The 20,298-nt window shown below is 43.5% G+C and overlaps 1 protein-coding gene across 4 annotated transcripts in view; it reads left to right on the forward strand.

The window, feature by feature from the left end:
* LOC110498663 (phospholipid-transporting ATPase ABCA1) overlaps positions 1–20,298 on the forward strand; it is a 40,514-nt gene that overhangs the window by 1,999 nt on the left and 18,217 nt on the right. For all 4 annotated transcript variants that reach the window (XM_036954341.1, XM_036954342.1, XM_036954343.1 and 1 more), the window contains exons 2-11: positions 380–485; positions 1,736–1,829; positions 4,602–4,743; positions 4,993–5,111; positions 11,128–11,249; positions 12,202–12,393; positions 14,120–14,209; positions 17,999–18,245; positions 18,578–18,717; positions 18,937–19,053. In XM_036954341.1, coding sequence (XP_036810236.1) covers positions 420–485; positions 1,736–1,829; positions 4,602–4,743; positions 4,993–5,111; positions 11,128–11,249; positions 12,202–12,393; positions 14,120–14,209; positions 17,999–18,245; positions 18,578–18,717; positions 18,937–19,053 — 1,329 coding nt within the window. In that variant the 5' untranslated portion in view covers positions 380–419. The remainder of the gene's footprint in view (positions 1–379; positions 486–1,735; positions 1,830–4,601; positions 4,744–4,992; positions 5,112–11,127; positions 11,250–12,201; positions 12,394–14,119; positions 14,210–17,998; positions 18,246–18,577; positions 18,718–18,936; positions 19,054–20,298) is intronic.

Genomic DNA, 20,298 nt, shown 5'->3' on the forward strand with positions numbered 1-20,298 from the left:
AGATATTAGTCTTTTTTGTGTTATATTGTGTGGGTGGCACACCTTCACTTGCCGAGTATCCACTGACTGTTTGTAGATCCAAAAGTCCTTGTGTGTGTGTTTTTTGTTGTTGTTGTAACAGACACTGAATCTCTCAATTCTGGAAATGCCACCAGTGCACAGAGTAAAAACTGCCCCGATTGGTTAATACAGTCTAGTATCCATTGGGGAATCTGATGGTTATATTTGGTTGGACTTTGACCTATGAGTGGCGAGGTGTCCAGTGGACTCAAACAGCCTGCTTCTCTGGTCTCACTGTGCTGCGTGTCTGCAGTTGGGAGCTCAAAAGCAGTAGGAAAAGGTCCAGCGAGTCTCACTGTGTTGTCACTGTGCTCTGCAGTTGGGAGCTGGGCGGCTGTAGGATAGGTCCCTGAGGCGAGATGGCCATCTCTACTCAACTGGGCTTACTGCTGTGGAAGAACTTCACCTACAGACGGAGACAGACAGTAAGTAGCTACTACAAAATAAAAGTCCACCAACCCCACGTAGATTCTGTGAGATAAAGGGAGCATGTCAATGAAAGTTGCTGGGGCAAAGTGCAATAATAAGCTTTAGTGGTTACAAGGTTTAGTAGAAATACAATGTGTTACTATTGCCGTTTGTGTGACCAGTTCACACAAAGAATAGCATCTTCTATTTATTGGTAAAAGGAATGAGATTGTGAAAAACCCGTTGAATGGACTTTATTTACATATTTGATTCGTTGAGGATGTTCAGACCGTCGATGACATCAACGTAGCAGGGCGTCAATGGTAGCGCAGAGGAGTTTTAAGTGCTCTCTCAAGTACACATTTCCGCAAAAAAAGGTCTGGATTCTGGAACATTTTAAATGACACCCTCGCCTTATCATGTCATCAAACTGTTAAACCTCAAAATCTCTCAGAAGAATCTAAGAACAAGATACATTTATAGAACAGATCCCCAGCCTCCATTTGACCAATGCTCTGTGAGGATGGGGCTGGGAGGACAGCAGCTGTTGTGGACATATGTCCACCCAACCAACCCTTCTCCCTTTCCACTCCCAGTCTTAGCTAGGATAAAGATTATAATATATTTGCCAACAGCTGATAAACCCCTTAATGGCTGCCTGACTCCCTCATAATGGTTTGTGGAATGACCCACTTCCACTGTAAAGCAGGACCAGTCCATTCTAAAGGGGATTTGATAGATTTTAATTGTAATTGAGGAAATGTCTCATTTAGAATCAAAATGACCCATCCAATATAGTCAAGAAATTGGTAACCTGGATTGTAGACTAAAGTACACAAAGAAAGCTTAGAGGTGGGTTGTCTACTCTAGGACAGTGGTTCCCAACCTTTTTTGGTTATTGTATCACCAAGTGCATTTTGCTCTACCCGGAGTACCCCTGAAGTATCCCCTCGTGGGCAGGCCAAGTACCCCTGGTTGGGAACCACTGCTCTAGGACACTGAAACATTCAATACATTTTTTGCGTAACATTTTTGTTACATCCATGGCCACCCTACTTTGCAAACAATTTCAGGTTCAAAGATTCCTCCTTATCTGCTGTTTTGCCCCAAATAAACAACACATGATTGTATGATTGAAATCTCCAAAATGGGTTGTTCTGTAGGGAGACCAGACATCCTTACTATGGCATTGGTTTCACTGTTTGAATGCTGTTTGTCCTGACTGAGTTTATCAGCCTCTCATCGACCTTCTGAACTTCCCTTTCAGCTCCAGCTAATTATCGAGATAATATGGCCGCTCTTCATCTTCTTCATCCTCATATCTGTGAGGATGCATTACCCGCCCTACGAGCAACATGAGTGTAAGCAGCCCACACATACACAGAGTGCCTGAAATCACAATTAATTATTAGCCTGTGAAAGACGATTTTCTGTTTTATGTACATCTGAAGGATAATAAAGCTTTTAGAATTTGAATTGTTCAAATTGACTCAAATCTAGCCTTGTTTATGGTGATTTATTCACTCAGTTATAATGAGGCAATTCAAGAAAAATGTTAGTGTCTCGGCCGGGTAAGTAGTGACGCACTAGAGGTCTCATGACATTTGGTCCAAATGCTGTTTCCTGTCATCATTTGTTCCCGTTTCTCATTCTTTGTAGTTAGATGAGTCAGATCACAAGATGGAGGACAAGAGGATGCTCGACAGTTGTCCTTTACATCATCGGCCACTAGTGTTTATTGAGTCCAAGACTCTTTGGAAAGCAAAGCAATACAGACAAAAGATACTTCAGGGAAAGAGAGAGAGCTCATCATTTTTAAAGGACATTACTGTTCGTATCAAAGACAGATAGTCACAACAGAACAGTGGAAGGCAGGAGATTCCCACAAGAAATGTGTCCCAATGGATTTAGTTATTCTAGAACAATGGATAAGGGGGAAAAAAATAGTGGGCTGTGTGAACACGTGGAAATGTTCCATAGGCCTACTGGAAAGGAAGAAAAAATGTTTTATTGTCCAATAAATGTCAATGCAGAGAAGAGTACATTAATGTCCTTACCTGCCATGTCTCATCTAGGTCTTCCTTCTATACAGTTTTCTTAAAAACATCCCAATCAGTTGGTCAATATCCAACTCGGTAGGTCAATATTTGATATATTGACCCGCTGGCCTGTATTACACAATAACAGCTCTGGGAACAGTTTGTTACTTACACAGATAATATATTCTCAACTTTGAGTTAGAAGCTAAAGTTAGAAGCTAAAATGGAATTGTTTCTCTCTGTAAAATCAGAGCACCAAATGAAATTGAATTATTGCAAAATTCACCCGAAAACAATAATAAAGGAATCTCCATTAAATGAACTTCCTGAATTTAAATGTATATATTGTAGATATTGTGACGTAGAGCGGTGTAAGACTCCAACAACACTGGACTGTGTAGTATGTTTGTTCACATCAATGGACGTCAGTAGAAGGATGTAAAGCTACTATACTTTCTATTGCCCTCCTTATCTCTAACTTGTCAATACAGGTCTCCAGTAAAGATCTTGGTTTCATCCCAATTGGCATCCTATTCCCTATATAGTGCAGTACTTTTGACTAGGGCCCATAGCGAATAGGGTGCTATTTGGGACGCACATACTGTATTTCACCAGGTCAGAAGGCTATGCCTTTGCCCTCCTGTATAATACAGATATACACTAAGTGTACAAAACATTAGGAACGGCTGTCTAATATTAAGTTGCACCCCCTTTAAATGAATTGGGCATGGACCCTGCAAGGTGTCGAAAGCATTCCACAGGGATGCTGGCCCAAGTTGACTCCAATGCTTCCCACAGTTGTGTCAAGTTGGCTGGATATCCTTTTGGTGGTGGACCATTCTTGATACACGTTCTTGTTGAACATGGAAATCCCAGCAGCGTTGCAGTTCTTGACACACTCAAACCAGTGCGCCTGGTACCTACCACACCCCGTTCAAAGGCACTTACATATTTTGTCTTTCCCATTCACCCTCTGAATGGCACACACACAATCCATGTCTTAATTGTCTCAAGGCTTAAAAATCATTCTTTAACCTGTCTCCTCCCATTCATCTACACTGATTTTTAAACGGATTTAACAAGTGATATCAATAAGGGATCATAGCTTTCACCTGGATTCACCCGGGCAGTTTATGTCATGGACAGAGCAGGTGTCAAAATGTTTTGCACACTCAGTGTAGGTTGGATAGCAGGCCAGTAGGCTAGGCTATTAAACTCACTGTATGATACCATAACGGTGGAATGTGAAATAACTATTCATGTGTTACTACAAAGGCTTGTCAGATCCACACAAACACACACACACACATTGGCAAAAAAGGAAAACGGGAATACTTCTGTAACATCTTGTTTAGCAGAATGTGCACGTCACCATTTTGTTGATGGTCAAACCTGTCAACTCTAGTCAACTCGGCCGTAGATAGTACTACTTCATTTCACCCATTGAACTCAACAGTATTGACCTCAGGACTGGGTCACGCTAAATAGTCCTACTCTATTTGATTGCCTCACAATCTGCCGGGCTTTATAACTAACTACTGTACAGCAGCAGATAACGGTTTGCTTATAACCTCTTTTTGGCTCGTCACTGAAAGTGAATGTTGATCCAACGGTCACATGAGTCATGTGGTTCACTGAGGCAATTATTCACCAAATAACCCCCCCCATCTCTCTTGGTCTCCGTCCCAGATGGCACCCTATTTCCCAAAATAGTGCAGTACTTTTGGCCAGAGCACTTGCGGAATAAGGTGCCGTTTGGGACGCAGCCTTGGCCTCTCTGTTAGACAACACAGTTCCTCAAGAGTACACGAGGAATCCGTGCCCACGCGAGGTCCCCCGTTGTACTGTACTCTTGCTAAACCAAGATGTCCGCCTGGCTGTTATTTTCGATCTTCTGAATTGAGCCAAGCTGAAATGGAGTTTCACTCAGTCCTCCTTGCTCTGCCATTGTGAAATGTTGGGGGACTGACTAAAGTACCGAGTTTACCCAACATAATCATTTGACTTCAGTGGCCATCTGGGCAGCTACATAGGGAGATATTGTGACGTAGAGCGGTGTCGATCATTGAACCTTCCCTATTTGTCCCCCTCCAGGCCATTTCCCCAACAAGGCCATGCCCTCGGCGGGCACCTTGCCCTGGGTACAAGGGATCATCTGTAACGCCAACAACCCCTGCTTCCGCCACCCCACACCAGGAGAGAGCCCAGGGCTGGTGGGCAACTTCAATGATTCTATGTGAGTTCATCCCGGAAAACTGACCTTTTTTTTTTATTTTTAACATTGACTGATTTGATAGAATGATTTGATTAGTCATGTCTGTGACAAACAACCAAGTAAACAATGTAAGCTAATACATTTGAAATAATGGACCGTGCCACAAGGAGCATTGTTCCTCCTTTCAGACCCTCAACCCTAGAGGATCAGCATGTGTGTTTTACCACCGTTGTTCCTCACGTCGTCTAATCGTCTCTCTATGAAACACAGAATCTCCCGTCTGTTCATCGATGCCAAGAAGATCCTCCTCTACAGCCAGAATGACAAGAGCTTCGAGGGCTACAAAGTTCTGGTGCGGGCTCTGGGGAAACTACAGAGCAACACGGCAGGTAGGACAGATCACAGTACATAGACCCTGAGCTACAGACATAAAGATGCATCCCACTGGGCAACCTACTGGTTGAATCAACGTCGTTTCCATGTCATTTCAACAAAGAAATGCAAAGTGAGGATGTTGAATCAACGTGAAAATCTGATTGGATTTGCAAAAAGTCATCAACGTACGGGAATTTTGTCTTTTTTCACTCAACTTTGACATTTTTCTTGTTGATTTCATGTTGAATTCACGTTAGTTGACAACTCAACCAAATGTAAAGGAAAACTAGGTGTTGAAAATTCCATCTGTGCCCAGTGGGATGTGCATGGATAACCTTTTCGTTGATGCACTGTCCATAAATTTACGCTGATTTATATATTTGTACGTATTGTTTATATACTGTATGACATCACATTTTATGTTTGTTTCTGCATGTGATGTTACTGAATCTGATCCTAAGCCTGTGCCCACCTGCGTACATAGGCCCTGAGCAATAGACGCATAGCACACATACTGATCTGAGTTTGATTAGCCTAGTTTTTCAGTAGGTATGTATGATCACCTATCTGTACATGCCTCATAGCTATAGACGTAGGGCACACGCTGTCGACTTGAAGCACATAGTACTGAACTTGAGACTTGTTTGATGGGGAAGTCCTCGTTTTCCTGGGGCCGTACGGTGCAGAGAGTTCAGAGCTAACGGCATGCTTAGATTTTAATGGCCTCCATGAAACCCCAAACTCCTAATGCGAAGAAAAGCAGATTACTGGCGACCATACAGCTCCTAATCAAATGGGGCCGTTTGGCTCGTAATGGAGGGCAATGGGTGCAGGTTGGCAGCATAGAAATAGAGTTATTAGAATGGACGTTCTCATTCCAGTCAATGTTCTACGATTCATTTATTGTTCTACGATTCATGAGTGATCCATTCAAAAGCGCGGTGGTCTGAGGGGCTTTGTTAGCCTGGTCCCAGATCTGCTGGGAGTTGGCTAGAAGGCAAAAACAAATATGGGACCAGGCTTTGTCCCTTCTAGCAATTCGATTTCTATGGGTGGCATAGCATTGGTGTAATCAGTCCATGCCAGTCCTTGGGTGGGGAGGTTGCTCCTGGGCCAACCAGGGGGCAGTGCCCCTGTCCTGTTCTAACTCTTTTTAAGTAGCAGGAAGATCTCCCTGGGCCCACCCATCACAACAGGATACAGATTTAAACTAACTGGCCATTCAATGTTCTGACTGCTATCTCTGTGTCTGAACTGGACCAACCCCGGGCTTGGAATGTGTCTGCATCCTGTTTGAGGGTCATTATGTGCTCTGGTCTCCCCTCACGTGACTGTCCATCTCATTTTAGATGGTGAATAAGTAATCGTATTACCAGCAGGAAAAAAACTGAATACCATTGAAAATAAACTTCTGCACACTGCTCCACAGATTTAATGGATACTGTAATGTTAGCTTTTGGCTCTTGCAGAGCTGCCATTTTCAGAGTGGAAAATACATAGGGCTATCATTACTTTGGCCCAGGAAGAGGGGGGGAAAGGTCTTTGAGGAAATCAGGTTGATGATAGTATCTTTCCCTTGCATGAGTCCTGAGGTGTCCCTACGTACATATCTGCCATACATATTACCTACCCACTGGGCAAAACACGTTGAATTAACATTATACCAATGTCATATTTCAACGTGCAACTGGCATTGACCATTAATTGACTTATTTTGGTTGAATTTCCTAATTAGGTAACATCAGCTGCTGGATGAGCCTCATGGCACCTCATCAAGGCTAACGCTAACACCACTGTTAACCTGTCTGGGAACGGTGTTCCTCGCCAACAGCCAATGAAATTGCAGGGCGCCAAATACAAATCAACAGAAAGCTCATAAATCAAATTTCTCAAACATACAAGTATTAGGCACCATTTTAAATAAAACATTCTCGTTAATCCAGCCACAGTGTCTGATTTCAAAAATGCTTTACAGCGAAAGCTCCACAAACTATTATGTTAGGTCACCACCAAGTCACAGAAAAACCCAGCCATTTTTCCAGCCAAAGAGAGGAGTCACAAAAAGCACAAATATAGATAAAGTTAATCACTAACCTTTGATGATCTTCATCAGATGACACATAGGACTTCATGTTACACAATACATGTATGTTTTGTTCGGTAAAGGGCATATTTATATCCAAAAATCTCATTTTACATTGGCGTGTTACATTCAGTAGTTCCAAAACATGCAGTGATTTTGCAGAGCCACGTGAATTTACAGAAATACTAATTATAAATGTTGATGAAAATACATGTGTTATACATGGAAAGATAGACAAACTTCTCCTTAATGCAACCGCTGTCAGATTTATTTTTTAACTTTGCGGAAAAAGCATAGTCTGAGTACGGCGCTCAGCCCAAAACAGCCAAAATAAATATCCGCCATGTTGCGCAGTCAACATTAGTCAGAAATAGCATTATAAATATTCACTTACCTTTGATGATCTTTATCAGAATGCACTCCCAGGAATCCCAGTTCGACAAAATGTTTGATTTGTTCCATAAAGTCCATCAATTATGTCCAAATAGGTTATTTTGTTAGGGTGTTTGGTAAACAAATCCAAACGCGCGTTCAGGTCCAGTCGGACGAAAAGTTCAAAAAGTTATATTACAGGTCATAGAAACTTGTCAAACTAAGTATAGAACCAATCTTTAGGATGTTTTCATCATAAATGTTCAATAATGTTCCAACCGGAGAATTCCATTGTCTGTATAAAAGCAATGGAACGAGAGCTACCTCTCATGTGAAATGTGCGTGACTGAGAACGAGGCTGCTGCCAGACCCCCTTAGTCAAACAGCTCTCATCCGGCCCCCCTTCACAGTAGAAGCCTGAAACAACGTTCTAAAGACGGTTGACATCTAGTGGAAGCCTTAGGAAGTGCAAGATGACCCATATCCCACTGTGTATTCGATAGGGGCTGAGTTCAAAAACGACAAACCTCAGATTTCCCACTTCCGGTTTGGATTTTTTCTCAGGTTTTTGCCTGCCATATGAGTTCTGTTATACTCACAGACATCATTCAAACAGTTTTAGAAACTTCAGAGTGTTTTCTATCCAATACTGATAATAATATGCATATATTAGCATCTGGGACTGAGTAGGAGGCAGTTTACTCTGGGCGCTATTCATCTAAAAGTGAAAATGCTGCCCCCCACTTCCCAAAGAAGTGTTTAAACCATCAAGGCTAACGCTAACACCACTGTTAAACCATTAAGGCTAACGCTAACACCACTGTTAAACCATCAAGGCTAACGCTAACACCACTGTTAAACCATCAAGGCTAATGCTAACACCACTGTTAAACCATCAAGCTGACACATTTTAGAGCTAGCAAATTATTATTATTATTATTATTATCATTATTACATAAAGGAGCATAAATGAGCTGTCTGTGGTAACCATACTATCACTATTTTACATTGAGAAAAGAGTAATTCAGAAACTAACATAGGCCTACCACTAAAAGATTAATCGCTTCAAAACAGAACTCACTGACCCCACTTTGGTCTGAATAGTATTTCACATTCCCCCTCCAACCTGCATTTATCGTCAATCTACTCCTGCAGTATAACTTCTCACCTAGGCTTCCTTCCAGAGCCTAGTTAAGATATTACCTGAGATATTCAGTTCATGAAGACTGTGTCAAACACTATTGTATAATAGTGTCTAATTCCAGCATAATTATGTTGTGTGCAAATAAAACGAGTCACGTGAACAATCTGTCCATACATGGAGAAATGTATCCGTGTTAAAAAATACCAGTTTGAATATCAGGACTTAAAAGCAACCAGTGTTATAATTGGTTACTTCAGTGTTTAAAAGGAGTCTAGGAGCAGATCACAGCTCTGCATCGACCCTCTCTAAAAATCCTTCCCCTATATGAAGCCTTACAGTGAAGTGCCGTTATGTCAAAGGGGAGAAAGTTCATGTCGACGCTAGAATTAGAATTAGTGCCTCGTGTCACAACGGAAGCACTTTAATCTTATTCATGAAATATATCCACTTTACTCCTCTCTCACTTGGCTGTATGTTTTATATGCTAGGCATCGATATGCTGCTGCTTGCGTTTGTCTTTTCGGTTTGTAACCCAGACTAGTTTTAATGTAATGGGTTGATGTGTCAGCCAGACTGACTGTCTGAAAGGTTTCCTAGGTGGGTCGTTTGTTCTTTCGAAGGTCTCTAAACTCCTCTCGGTTCTCTTCCCACTGACGCACGGATGCGCGCAGGCACAATTCTCCTTCTCAAAGAGTTCTGGCTTGCCTAGTGTCCCACAATGTTTGTCGTCCCCCCCCCCCCTGTCGGTCGGTCAAGTTCCAAATCAGTCCGACTCTCATTTCCCATTTTTGTTCTGTTGAATAACACCACATGCAGCTTCCTTCTCTCAGGTTATTAGACTCAGTCAGTCAGGACCATCATCTTCTGTGTCCCTATATAGTGCACTACTTTTGATATGGGAAACAGGGCGGGTCGTTCGGGCCTCAGGTGACCACGACCCTCTCAGTCAGTACGTTTGTTCCACTTCTTCTATCAACCTGAAATGATCTGTAGCAAACTGTCATTTGTCACGCTTGGCAAAGGCGGCCATTTTGTTTGTCTGATTGTAGGTTGTTTGTTGAGTCAGAGAGGTTTGGGAACATGTTAAACATATGTCTCCTCATGTCTATACATTATTTTTCACTAGAAGCCAGAGCAAGTAGTGACTAGCCTGGATGGCAGTCAGTCTCGTATTGTTGTAGCCTACTTGTTATTGTTTTGGTAGGTCAAAGACACAGCATACTAACCACCTAAGCCAAATGCAGATAGACGGTACCATTTGGGGCTATTCCTCTTTCTTGTATGGCTGTACTCTCACTCAGTAGTTAGGGCCCAAGTGCAGATAGACGGTACCTTTTGGGGCTATCCCTCTGGTCTTTCATGGCAGTACTCTCACTCAGTAGTTAGGGCCCAAGTGCAGATAGACGGTACCTTTTGGGGCTATCCCTCTGGTCTTTCATGGCAGTACTCTCACTCAGTACTGTTGTTAGGGCACATCTCCAGTCTCTTGTTTCCTGAAGTCAGGATGATTAGAGCTCATTACCACTCCCTGGTTATTTGCTCTGGGGTCGTCTCTATGCTCTGGGGATGTCTCTACAACACACACCACGTCCCCCTTGACCTGCTCCCAGGGGCCTCTGGGGCAGCTAAGTGTTTCCTGTCTAGATCGTGTAAACAGTTGAGTTTTACCTGGAACCCAAAAGTGTTCTCCTACAGGGACAGACAAAGTTCTAGGTATAACTTGTTTCTAAGAGTATAGGGTTAGGGTTCTGATCAAGAAAAACTCCTTGGCCCTAGTTATGGGTAACACTCCCTTCTAGTAGCCCACCCCACCCCCCAAGGGGTAATGCTCCTACTTTACCATGTATCCGGCAGCTACTCTTGTTACTGTGCTAACTAACGTTTAAGTTAGTTATTTCCAATTCAAGCTGGGAAGGAAGGGACGGGACAGAGTGAAAAGTGAGGAGCCCAGTACTCTCGCCCAGTATTTGGGCCAAAGTGGAACGCCCTAGAGTAACCCCAGCTGCGGAGTGCGAAGCAGCAGAGTGCTGAGCTGACTTCAACTGGTTTTTAAATGGAGATGACTTCTCTGGAATGTTCTGACCCAGTGAACACAATAGCCCCCTGAGCGGGGTAGACTGTGTCCATGATATGTCTCCCCCTCACTGTATCACTCCATTCTGTCCATGCCAGTATATTAGTATAATATTTATATTATACCATAGTATTGAGGACTTTACAGTTTTCACCCAAGTAACGCTGTGTATATGGAGTTTCCCCAGATAATAGATGATCATTTCTCTATTCAAGATGATGAGTTTCGACGCTAAATCACAATTCTATCCGTAAAAACATATTTCTGTCATTTTTTAAAAATAGATCTGTTTCTAATCATGCAGCGCAGTGTTCCCAGGCAGTCTGTTGAATGTGCATTCCCGTCATCCCATACCAGGTTTCAAGCTGAAGGACTTTCTCCGTGATAAGGAGACCTTATCGTCGTTCCTGCATCGCAACGCCTCCCTATCCCATCACGCCGTCCAGCAGATTGTCGAGGCTGACCTCAACCTAGAGAAGGTAAACATATTGACTGTGTGCGAAGAGAAAATAGAAGGCCGATCTCTCTGTTTTGTCACCACATCGAGTACCTTTTTGAAAGGCAGTCACACATGCCATGACCTTGGTTTGCTGGTAACTATATATACCGCGAGACGGCTAAACTCGTAACACCGTGTAATGAAAGGGGGATGAGAACCAAGTCTGTGGCTCATGTCATCCTCTTTCCCGGGGAAAAGAATTACGCTCAGTTTCAGCAGATATTCATCACTGTCTGTATTTGGAGGGCAGTAGTCACATGACTTTTGCTCCGCCCTCCATCTCTCCTCCATCTTCTGTTTGCCTCACAGTGAGCATGTGCGGAGAAGGGGCTCACACATGCGGTGGATCTATTAACCGTATTCCACCCCCACTGTAGATGTTTTATTACCCATCAGCCCCCCCCTCTCTCTCTGCCCTTTTTCCACAGACAGTCTCCCCATACATGACTGAAAAGCTGCACTGTGCACATTTTTCATATGTTTAGTTGTTGACCATGTTGTGCGATAGCTATGGCCATGTGGAAATGTAGAATAATGAAATTTGATTTTATTTATGGGTCATTCCACACGCAAATATCTTCCTGGAATAGAATTTTTTTAAATATTGGGTTTCCAAAGTGTTTCTGATAGGTTAGAAATAACGTTCCCCAAACATCTTTGTTTGAGTCATAGGAACATTTTAGAACAGTTTGGTAATGCCTCTAGAGGCAGTAATACTACGAGCAGTGACATGACAACAGCTTTCCTGTGATGATATATGATTCAAAACATATTTGCCAAATCATTCCTGACTAGGCATTCATCGTGAAAGTTGTCACAGTTAAAGCATGAAATCACAACTCTCCCTGACATCCTCGCAACACATATTTTTTTTTCTGTTTCTCAACTGCAAGAACTTGATCCCTGAAATATAATTTAATGTTATCTACCAGGTCCTGATTGGAGGTTTCGGCGTCCATCTTAGAGATATGTGTAACACCACTTCTCTGGAGGAGTTTGTGACCATCTCCGACAAGAATGTGTCACGGCTCACTCAAGACATCATCTGCAAGGCCTCCCCTGATTGGCTGAACAAGGCCCAGGACCACTTCCTGTCCAACCTGGACTTCCTGAAACCCATACGGGTAAGAAACACTTAAAATACTAACACTTTTTAAAACTTAACACTGAACACTTTAACACCGGGGGCTTTAACACTGAACACTTTAACACTGGGGGCTTTAACACTGGGGGATTTAACAGTGTATGCCTAATAAGACAATGCTATAGACCTAGCTAATCTTAATTTGTTCAATCAATGTATTATTAAATGATTGGTCAGTCAGACAAACTGAGTAGGCTATTCCCTTTTGCACTCACTTTCACACACTTTATGGCGGGATAATTTAGCCTGCTGACACCAAACCTTCTTTCTTCTGATAAAGAGAACATCATGTTCCCTGGCATGATTACCATTTAGGGTCAGGACTTACCAATCGCTGTTTCTGTACAAGGTTTCTGTTCTTATCGCATAAGAAGAATAAATCCTGTTCCTGTCACAAAACAGTAGATTGACAATGAATGCGTCCCTTGTCTCTTTCTTGTAATGGGGGTTGGGGAGGCTGTGAACTCTGTTGTGCCAAGTGTCTGAATATAGACTTTTGGCACTGACACACACACACACACACACACACACACACACACACACACATACACACACACACACACACACACACACACACACACACACACACACACACACACACACACACACACACACACACATCACACACACACACACACACACACACACACACACACACACACATCACACACACACACACACACATACACACACACACACACACACACACACACACACACACATCACACATCACACACACACACACACACACACACACACACACACACACACACACACACACACACACACACACACACACATACACACACACACACACACACACACACACACACACACACACACACACACACACACACACAAAGACAAAGACAAAGAAAAGTTAGTTAGTTCATTTTCAACAATACAGTGAATAGAATCGCTCTACACTTCAGATGACCGTCACACTTGGATGCAGATAAAAGAGTGGTCCATTTTAGCTGACCCAGTTTCGTTAGCTCAGTCAGAACTCTCAGTCCGGTTGTTGGGACAAGCTTTTGGAAGGTGCCCAAGTGTACAGAACAGTCTGCCAATGCAAAACGCTGTCGCAATGGTCAACTGACACGGGAGGAAATGTCATAAATAGTTGTTGAAATATCGCAGCGCTGAATCAGCCGTAATTTCAAGCGGGTGTATAAGCGAGACTATTTGTTCTGAAAAAGACTAATAGGTTTCCCTCCCGAACAAAACAGATCAGGGATATTAGACTAGGGGTTTGAATAAATAACCCCTGTTCTGAATAGGCCCTGATCCAATATCCACATCATACCACTACACATAAAATTAAGCCTTGCATTAGGCTTGCATTCTAAGTGGTACACTAATATGGACAATGGATCGCAGCCATATTGAACCTATAAGGAAAGCTGACCCCAGACCTGTACTTAGTGGCTAAGGTGCGTTGAAATGGCACACTTTTCCCTATGTAATGCACTATATAAGGAATCAGGTTCCATTTCAGAACCATTTTAGCAACTAAGTACTGGTCTGGGGTCAGCTGTGAGTGTGCAGCAGCTCACATTTCAGCGGCCCTCTTGTGACAGTCAATAACAGATGAGGTTGAACAGGAAACCCTCTCTGAAGTGTCCCTGGAGAGTGTTTGTTCTCATGTCTTTTATCCCCCCTCCCCCTCTCTCCCCGTTCTCCCTCATCCTCCTCCCCCACAACAGAAGGACGTGAAGTCCGACCCTGAGGTCGTCCAGAAGGTATCCGCGGCAACCGACGGTCTGCTGGAGAGCTTGGGAGCGCTGGCTGTAGAGGTAGGTACTGTCTGTCAGGCACACACACACACACACACACACACACACACACACACACACACACACACACACACACACCACACACAAACGTACATGTATGTTTCGATGTACATTTTTGGGTATGCATCTGTTTTGGATCGTCTTAAACAACCTTTGAAGCAAACTACCTTATCAGTGAAATCATTTGAATGTCGGCCGAAAACAACCACTAAGAGAGCCATCAGTTGTAGTAGTGGTCGGACAAAAACAGGTCCTCCCGCTACACAGCGTTGGACCTCAATGTGCAAACAAAACCCATCCAACCCCTTAATAATAAACAAGCTAGCTTGGTGCTCTGGCCCTCCCAAAATGGCCGCCTCAAATGGCTGTAACCCTGTCATGCTGTACACAAGGGTAGTCTTTCACAACAAATAGACTGTTTAGTGTCAGCAGTCCAGTTGGTACCAGTCCAGGTCAGGACATGGCCGGGTGCATGCATGCTGACACGGTCGCCAGTTGTACGGCGTTTCCTCCGACACATTGGTGCGGCTGGCTTCTGGGTTACGCGAGCTGTGTGTCAAGAGGCAGTGCGGCTTGGCACGGTCGTGTTTTGGAGGACGCATGGCTCTTGAACCTCGCCTCTCCCGAATCCGTACGGGAGTTGCAGCGGTGGCACAAGGCTGTAAACTGCCAATTGGGTATCACGAAATTGGGGAGAAAAATAGGTTAAACAAAAAGTACAACAACTAAAAATTAAAGGAATAAAAACCCAAAAGGAATGTCCACAAAATTACATGGCTGGGGAACGCTAAGAGACTTAGCAGGATGTGCTAGGGGAACAAACAACAATAGATCACCTAGTCACGAGACTCTCTGCCCCCCTGCCCCCTCTTCTCAATCGCTCTCCCTTCCACCTCCCCTCTCTCCAGCCACAGTACTGCTGAGTTGGCGGAACATAAGGAAGCCGTCAGCTGTGGGAAAGAGAGGTCTTTCCCACTGAAGTGTTTAGCATACGCTCTCTGGCACAACTGTATGTCAGGGGAAATCCATGGAAATCCTTCAACTAATGATTGAATGATCCCCTCCCTACTCAACAAGTCAAACAAGCAGCAATGTTACCAAGACAAGAGAAGCTACCGGTATGAATGTCTCAAAAATGGAAAAATACACTTTTTCCACCCTTATTTTACCTCAACCACGGCTTTTTGCCGTTAGCTGCTTATGTTCCCTGGTGGGAGAGGGAAGAAGCTTAGTTAGCCTTGTTGCGGACTAGCGGTGAGCTGCCTCGGCTCTGAGACGTAACCTTTAGTAACCTCTCTTCAGGCTGGAGGTGCGAGGGGTTGCAACAGAACACTGCCTTCCTCAAATGACTCGGCCTGTTTGCATGCTATGTGTCTGGCCCGCGGGCGTGAGGCAGAGAGACAGGGACAGACAGAAAGAGAAAGAGCGAGGCCTTTCTCTGTCAAGGTTCTCACGGTATACGGAGAGCTCTACTTGAGGTGGAGAGGAGAGAAATCCTCCCTCCCATCTCCTCCCACAGGCTGCACTGTTTTTTCTTTCTTTGTGTGTTTTTGGACGGAGCTGAGGAAGCATGTGACTTGCTGAGGCGGCTCCCGGAATCAGCTGCAACCACGGAACACTGAGGGCAGAAAGCGGATCTCAGAGTTCGCTGGAATGTCTTTGTTATGAGAAACTTGACTGTCAATGATCACGACATTCTAAGTGATAACACCGTTCTAAACGATTACAAACATTCTAAGTGATTACACTGTCCTAAACGATTACACCATTCTAAACGATTACACCGGTCTAAACGATTACATCGTTCTAAACGATTACACCGTTTTAAGTGATTACACCGTTCTAAACGATAACACCGTTCTAAGTGATTACACCGTTCTAAACGATCACACCGTTCTAAGTGATTACACCGTTCTAAACGATTACACCTGTATAAGTGATTACACTGTTCTAAACGATTACACCGTTCTAAATGATTACACCGTTCTAAGTGATTACACCGTTCTAAGTGATTACACCGTTCTAAGTGATTACACCATTCTAAACGATTACACCGTTCTAAGTGATTACACCGTTCTAAACGATTACACCGTTCTAAACGATTACACCGTTCTAAGTGATTACACCGTTCTAAACGATTACACCTGTATAAGTGATTACACTGTTCTAAACGATTACACTGTTCTAAACGATTACACCGTTCTAAACGATTACACCGTTCTAAACGATTACACCGTTCTAAGTGATTACACCGTTCTAAACGATTACACCGCTCTAAGTGATTACACCGTTCCAAGTGATTACACCGTTCTAAAAGATTACACCGCTCTAAGTGATTACACCGTTCTAAACGATTACACCATTCTAAGTGATTACACCGTTCTAAACGATTACACCGTTCTAAGCGATCACACCGTTCTAAGCGATTACACCGGTCTAAACGGGTTGTTAATTAAAGGATCAGCGTCAATGAAGATATGTTAAGTGTCGGAGGGTCTCAAGTCGTCTCCTTGTGGCAGAAAGCCACAAGAACTGTGCAACAATATCCAGTCTGTTTCATTTAATCACGTGTCACATGATATTATCGAACGAGGTTGGAAAATAAAGCCAAAATATATTTATAGTTCCAGAAAGATGCTGAGTTATAACTACTGACCTACCTGTTCTCAGTCTCAAATGACAAAAGACCTTGTCATGCATAGGTGCGTTAGTTTTAGCTCCGTCCACCGTCTTCACCGTGTTTTTCTAAGATAACCAGCCGCTTGGGCAGTGAGTCCACTGTGGCTTCTTTTATGAGACAGGTTACTCTCTCTTTCTCTCCATTGTGCAAACACTGATACGCGCACCCAGAGCCTGTCTCACTCTCAAGCACACAGGTCAGCCTGGTTTTCCCAACCTCACTTTCACACCTAAAGACCCAGATTAGCTCAATACTCAGTCAAAAAGGGGACCATGGCGCTCTCCCGGAAGTGTGGTTAGTGCGTATAACCCGGGAATCCAGAGACGCATGAAGCTGAGATGGGTCCGCACTAAAGAAAAAGTGCAACTCTCATAGAAGTTGTTCAGTTTTTTTTTTAAAGGCTTAAATGTTTGTGGATTGTCGCCATGTTTGACCTAGAGTGCACAGTGATCCCGTTGCTATTCGAATTTATTGCCAGACACAGAATTCTCACAAGTAGTGTTGACTTGAGGAGAATAAGGATTTGAGTATTTTAAATGTTTTTTAAAAAATCCTTTACTGAAAATATGGGAGGGGGATTGCACAATAGACCACAAAAGCCACATGTTTTCAACGTTTTCAAGGCTACCATGCCAATTGAGTGTGTGTGACAAGAACAGTTGCTATATTTGTCCCAGGCTGTTAGGACAAGTGTTTTTCACCTTATGTCTAACAAAGTCTGTTTCCCAAATGGAACCCTATTCCCTATATAGTGCACTACTTTTGACCAGGGCCCGTTGCAGCCAAGGACTCCTACCTGGAATAGCTTTCATTAACTCTTTGAACTCACACAGTACATTGGCTCTAGAACATGTCAGAGTGTTGGCGTAAACATGTCTCAACATGTCTTTGGCACATGTTGTAATCATGTGTTGACATGACACATATTACTGTACCATGAAAATACTTTCATTTACGCATACACAAAACACAGTAGAACACAATACACAAATACAAGAGTAAACATTCTAATAAATAGGTACAAGACAAAATCCTAAATAATATGATTCAGAAGATTCAATAGATTCAATAGTTTACATATTGTACATATTCCTCTCCTCTTCCCCTAGCTGGCCAGTATGAAGAGTTGGAAGGAGATGCGTAACGAGATCCTTTACCTGACGGCCAACGCCACGGGCTCCCCCAGCCACATGTACCAGGCCGTGTCCCGTATCGTCTGTGGCCACCCCGAGGGCGGCGGACTGAAGATCAAGTCGCTCAACTGGTACGAGGACAACAACTACAAGGCCCTGTTCGGTAACCGTGGCGGCAACGGCAGCGACGACGAACCCGTGTCCGCCTACGACAACACCTCAAGTCAGTCCTTGGGTCAACTCCCTGCTCTAAAATTCATTAATAGTTTTTACTTGTATCAAACGCGGATCAATTTTGTTAATAATTTTATAGTAAAAAAAAAAGGAATCTCTACACACTTCAATCAGATGCAATATCAGTTTGTAATTTTTGGTAAAGCTTTTAACAGTTTTGGAGGGGGGGGGGGGTACAGGATGTATGGACACCAGTGTATTCCTCCCTGGTGTTATCACAGAGATAGCTACCGTAACCCTCTTCAAAGTGTATAGGCTACTGGATACTCTGCCTACGGTGGTGTGATACTAACCTGTGTCCGTCTGTCCTCCGCCCCTCAGCTCCATACTGTAACAGCATGATGAGGAGTCTGGAAGCCAGCCCCGTCTCCAGGATGATCTGGAGGGCCCTGAAGCCTCTCCTCATGGGAAAGATCCTGTACACCCCCGACACTCCCGCCACACAGAGGATCATACACGAGGTGAGAGACTCTAACTGAAGGAACACAAAGAAGCCTGCGTGAAAATGAACCTACACATAAATGTTTCTCTACTAACTCGGCATTGAGGCCAGGCAGCCATTATAACCATCTCCCTCCATTCTCTCTCTCTCTCTATCTCTCTCTCTCTCTCCTCTCTCTCTCTCTCCTACTCTCTCTCTCTCTCTCTCTCTCCCTCTCTTTTCCCCACCCCTCACCCAGATGAACAAGACGTTCCAGGAGCTGGGTATCCTGAGGGACCTGGGTGGGATGTGGGAGGAGATGAGGCCTAAAATCTGGACCTTCATGGAGAGCAGTGAGGAGATGAACCTGGTTCGGGTGAGTTTCTACTCTCATCTGATCTCATAGTATTTACAGTTGTACCTACAGTATACAGTAGCTACAGTCGATCTGTTGTCATGATACCAACAGCATCGGGCTCTGTAGAAGAGCACATAAAACAGAAAATAAGGTTCCGCGTATAGGTTTAGTGTTGATAGGGTTTGAGTCTGCTAATGTGATCATGGTTCCTATTAGCCTAAAAGAAAGCAAGGATCTTTTAGATTTACCCAGAGCGACTTAGTTAGTGCGTTGATCTTGAGATGGCTAGGTGGGACGACCACATATCACAGTCATAGTTAGTACATCAATAAAGTAGCTACCAGCACAGTCAGAGCTATGAAGGGGGGGGGGGGGGGGGATATTTGAAGTGCAAGCACTTTGAAGTGAAAGAACTCCCAGACAGTCCAAGCAATAAATCATTTGCTGTGTGGTTTATTATTATTAATTGACAAGATTTCCATCATCGTAACTAAATATTACAGTCAGAGTGCCGTATAACTGCAGTATGCTGCAAATATATAATACTACGTCCAAAATAAACTGCAGTAATTTTGCAGTGTAACTGCAGTTAGAGTGCAGTATATTCTCCAATGTCTGTGTCCAAAATACCACAGCAACTGCAGTTACTGCACTTTTACTGCAGTTTCAGAACTTTCCTATTTTTTTGTTGTTGTTGCAACGGGTTAGAAAAGAGGGGACAGTGTTTTCGGTGTACACACAGTGGGTTTATCGTTTTGAGAATCAGACATGCAGTTGGAAGGGACAAGCAATATTACATTATTTGATTCATGTTCATTTAAGGTAACTGTAGGAGACAGGATCTTTCCGTTTCTTACCGAGGTAGCTACCTAACATGGCTCCTCCTCATGCTATTAGCCTCTAGTAACTCCCCTCCTCATGCTATTAGAATAGCCATGGTCCTGCCAGCAATGTATATCACCGGTCCCATAGTGCCTCACAGTGGTCGAAAATATATGACAAAAATGAACTCCCAGAGGCGTTTTCTCCATAGCAATTCATCTTGTGGTATTTTTAGTGGCTTCCAGCTAATGTGGCCATTAACCACAACGGCTTGAAATTGACTTATCATGACATAGTACTTTGTGGTGGGAGTGGTATTGATAGGAGACCTCTGATAATAGATACAGGCTAATGGATAGGATGGATGAAGGATATGAAGGGAACAAAAAACAAACGGTCAAAATTTACAGTTTAGATCATACATTGTCTTTGTCTTATTCT

Source organism: Oncorhynchus mykiss, chromosome 19 (assembly GCF_013265735.2).
Source record: "Oncorhynchus mykiss isolate Arlee chromosome 19, USDA_OmykA_1.1, whole genome shotgun sequence".
NCBI classification, from domain to species: Eukaryota; Metazoa; Chordata; class Actinopteri; order Salmoniformes; family Salmonidae; genus Oncorhynchus; species Oncorhynchus mykiss.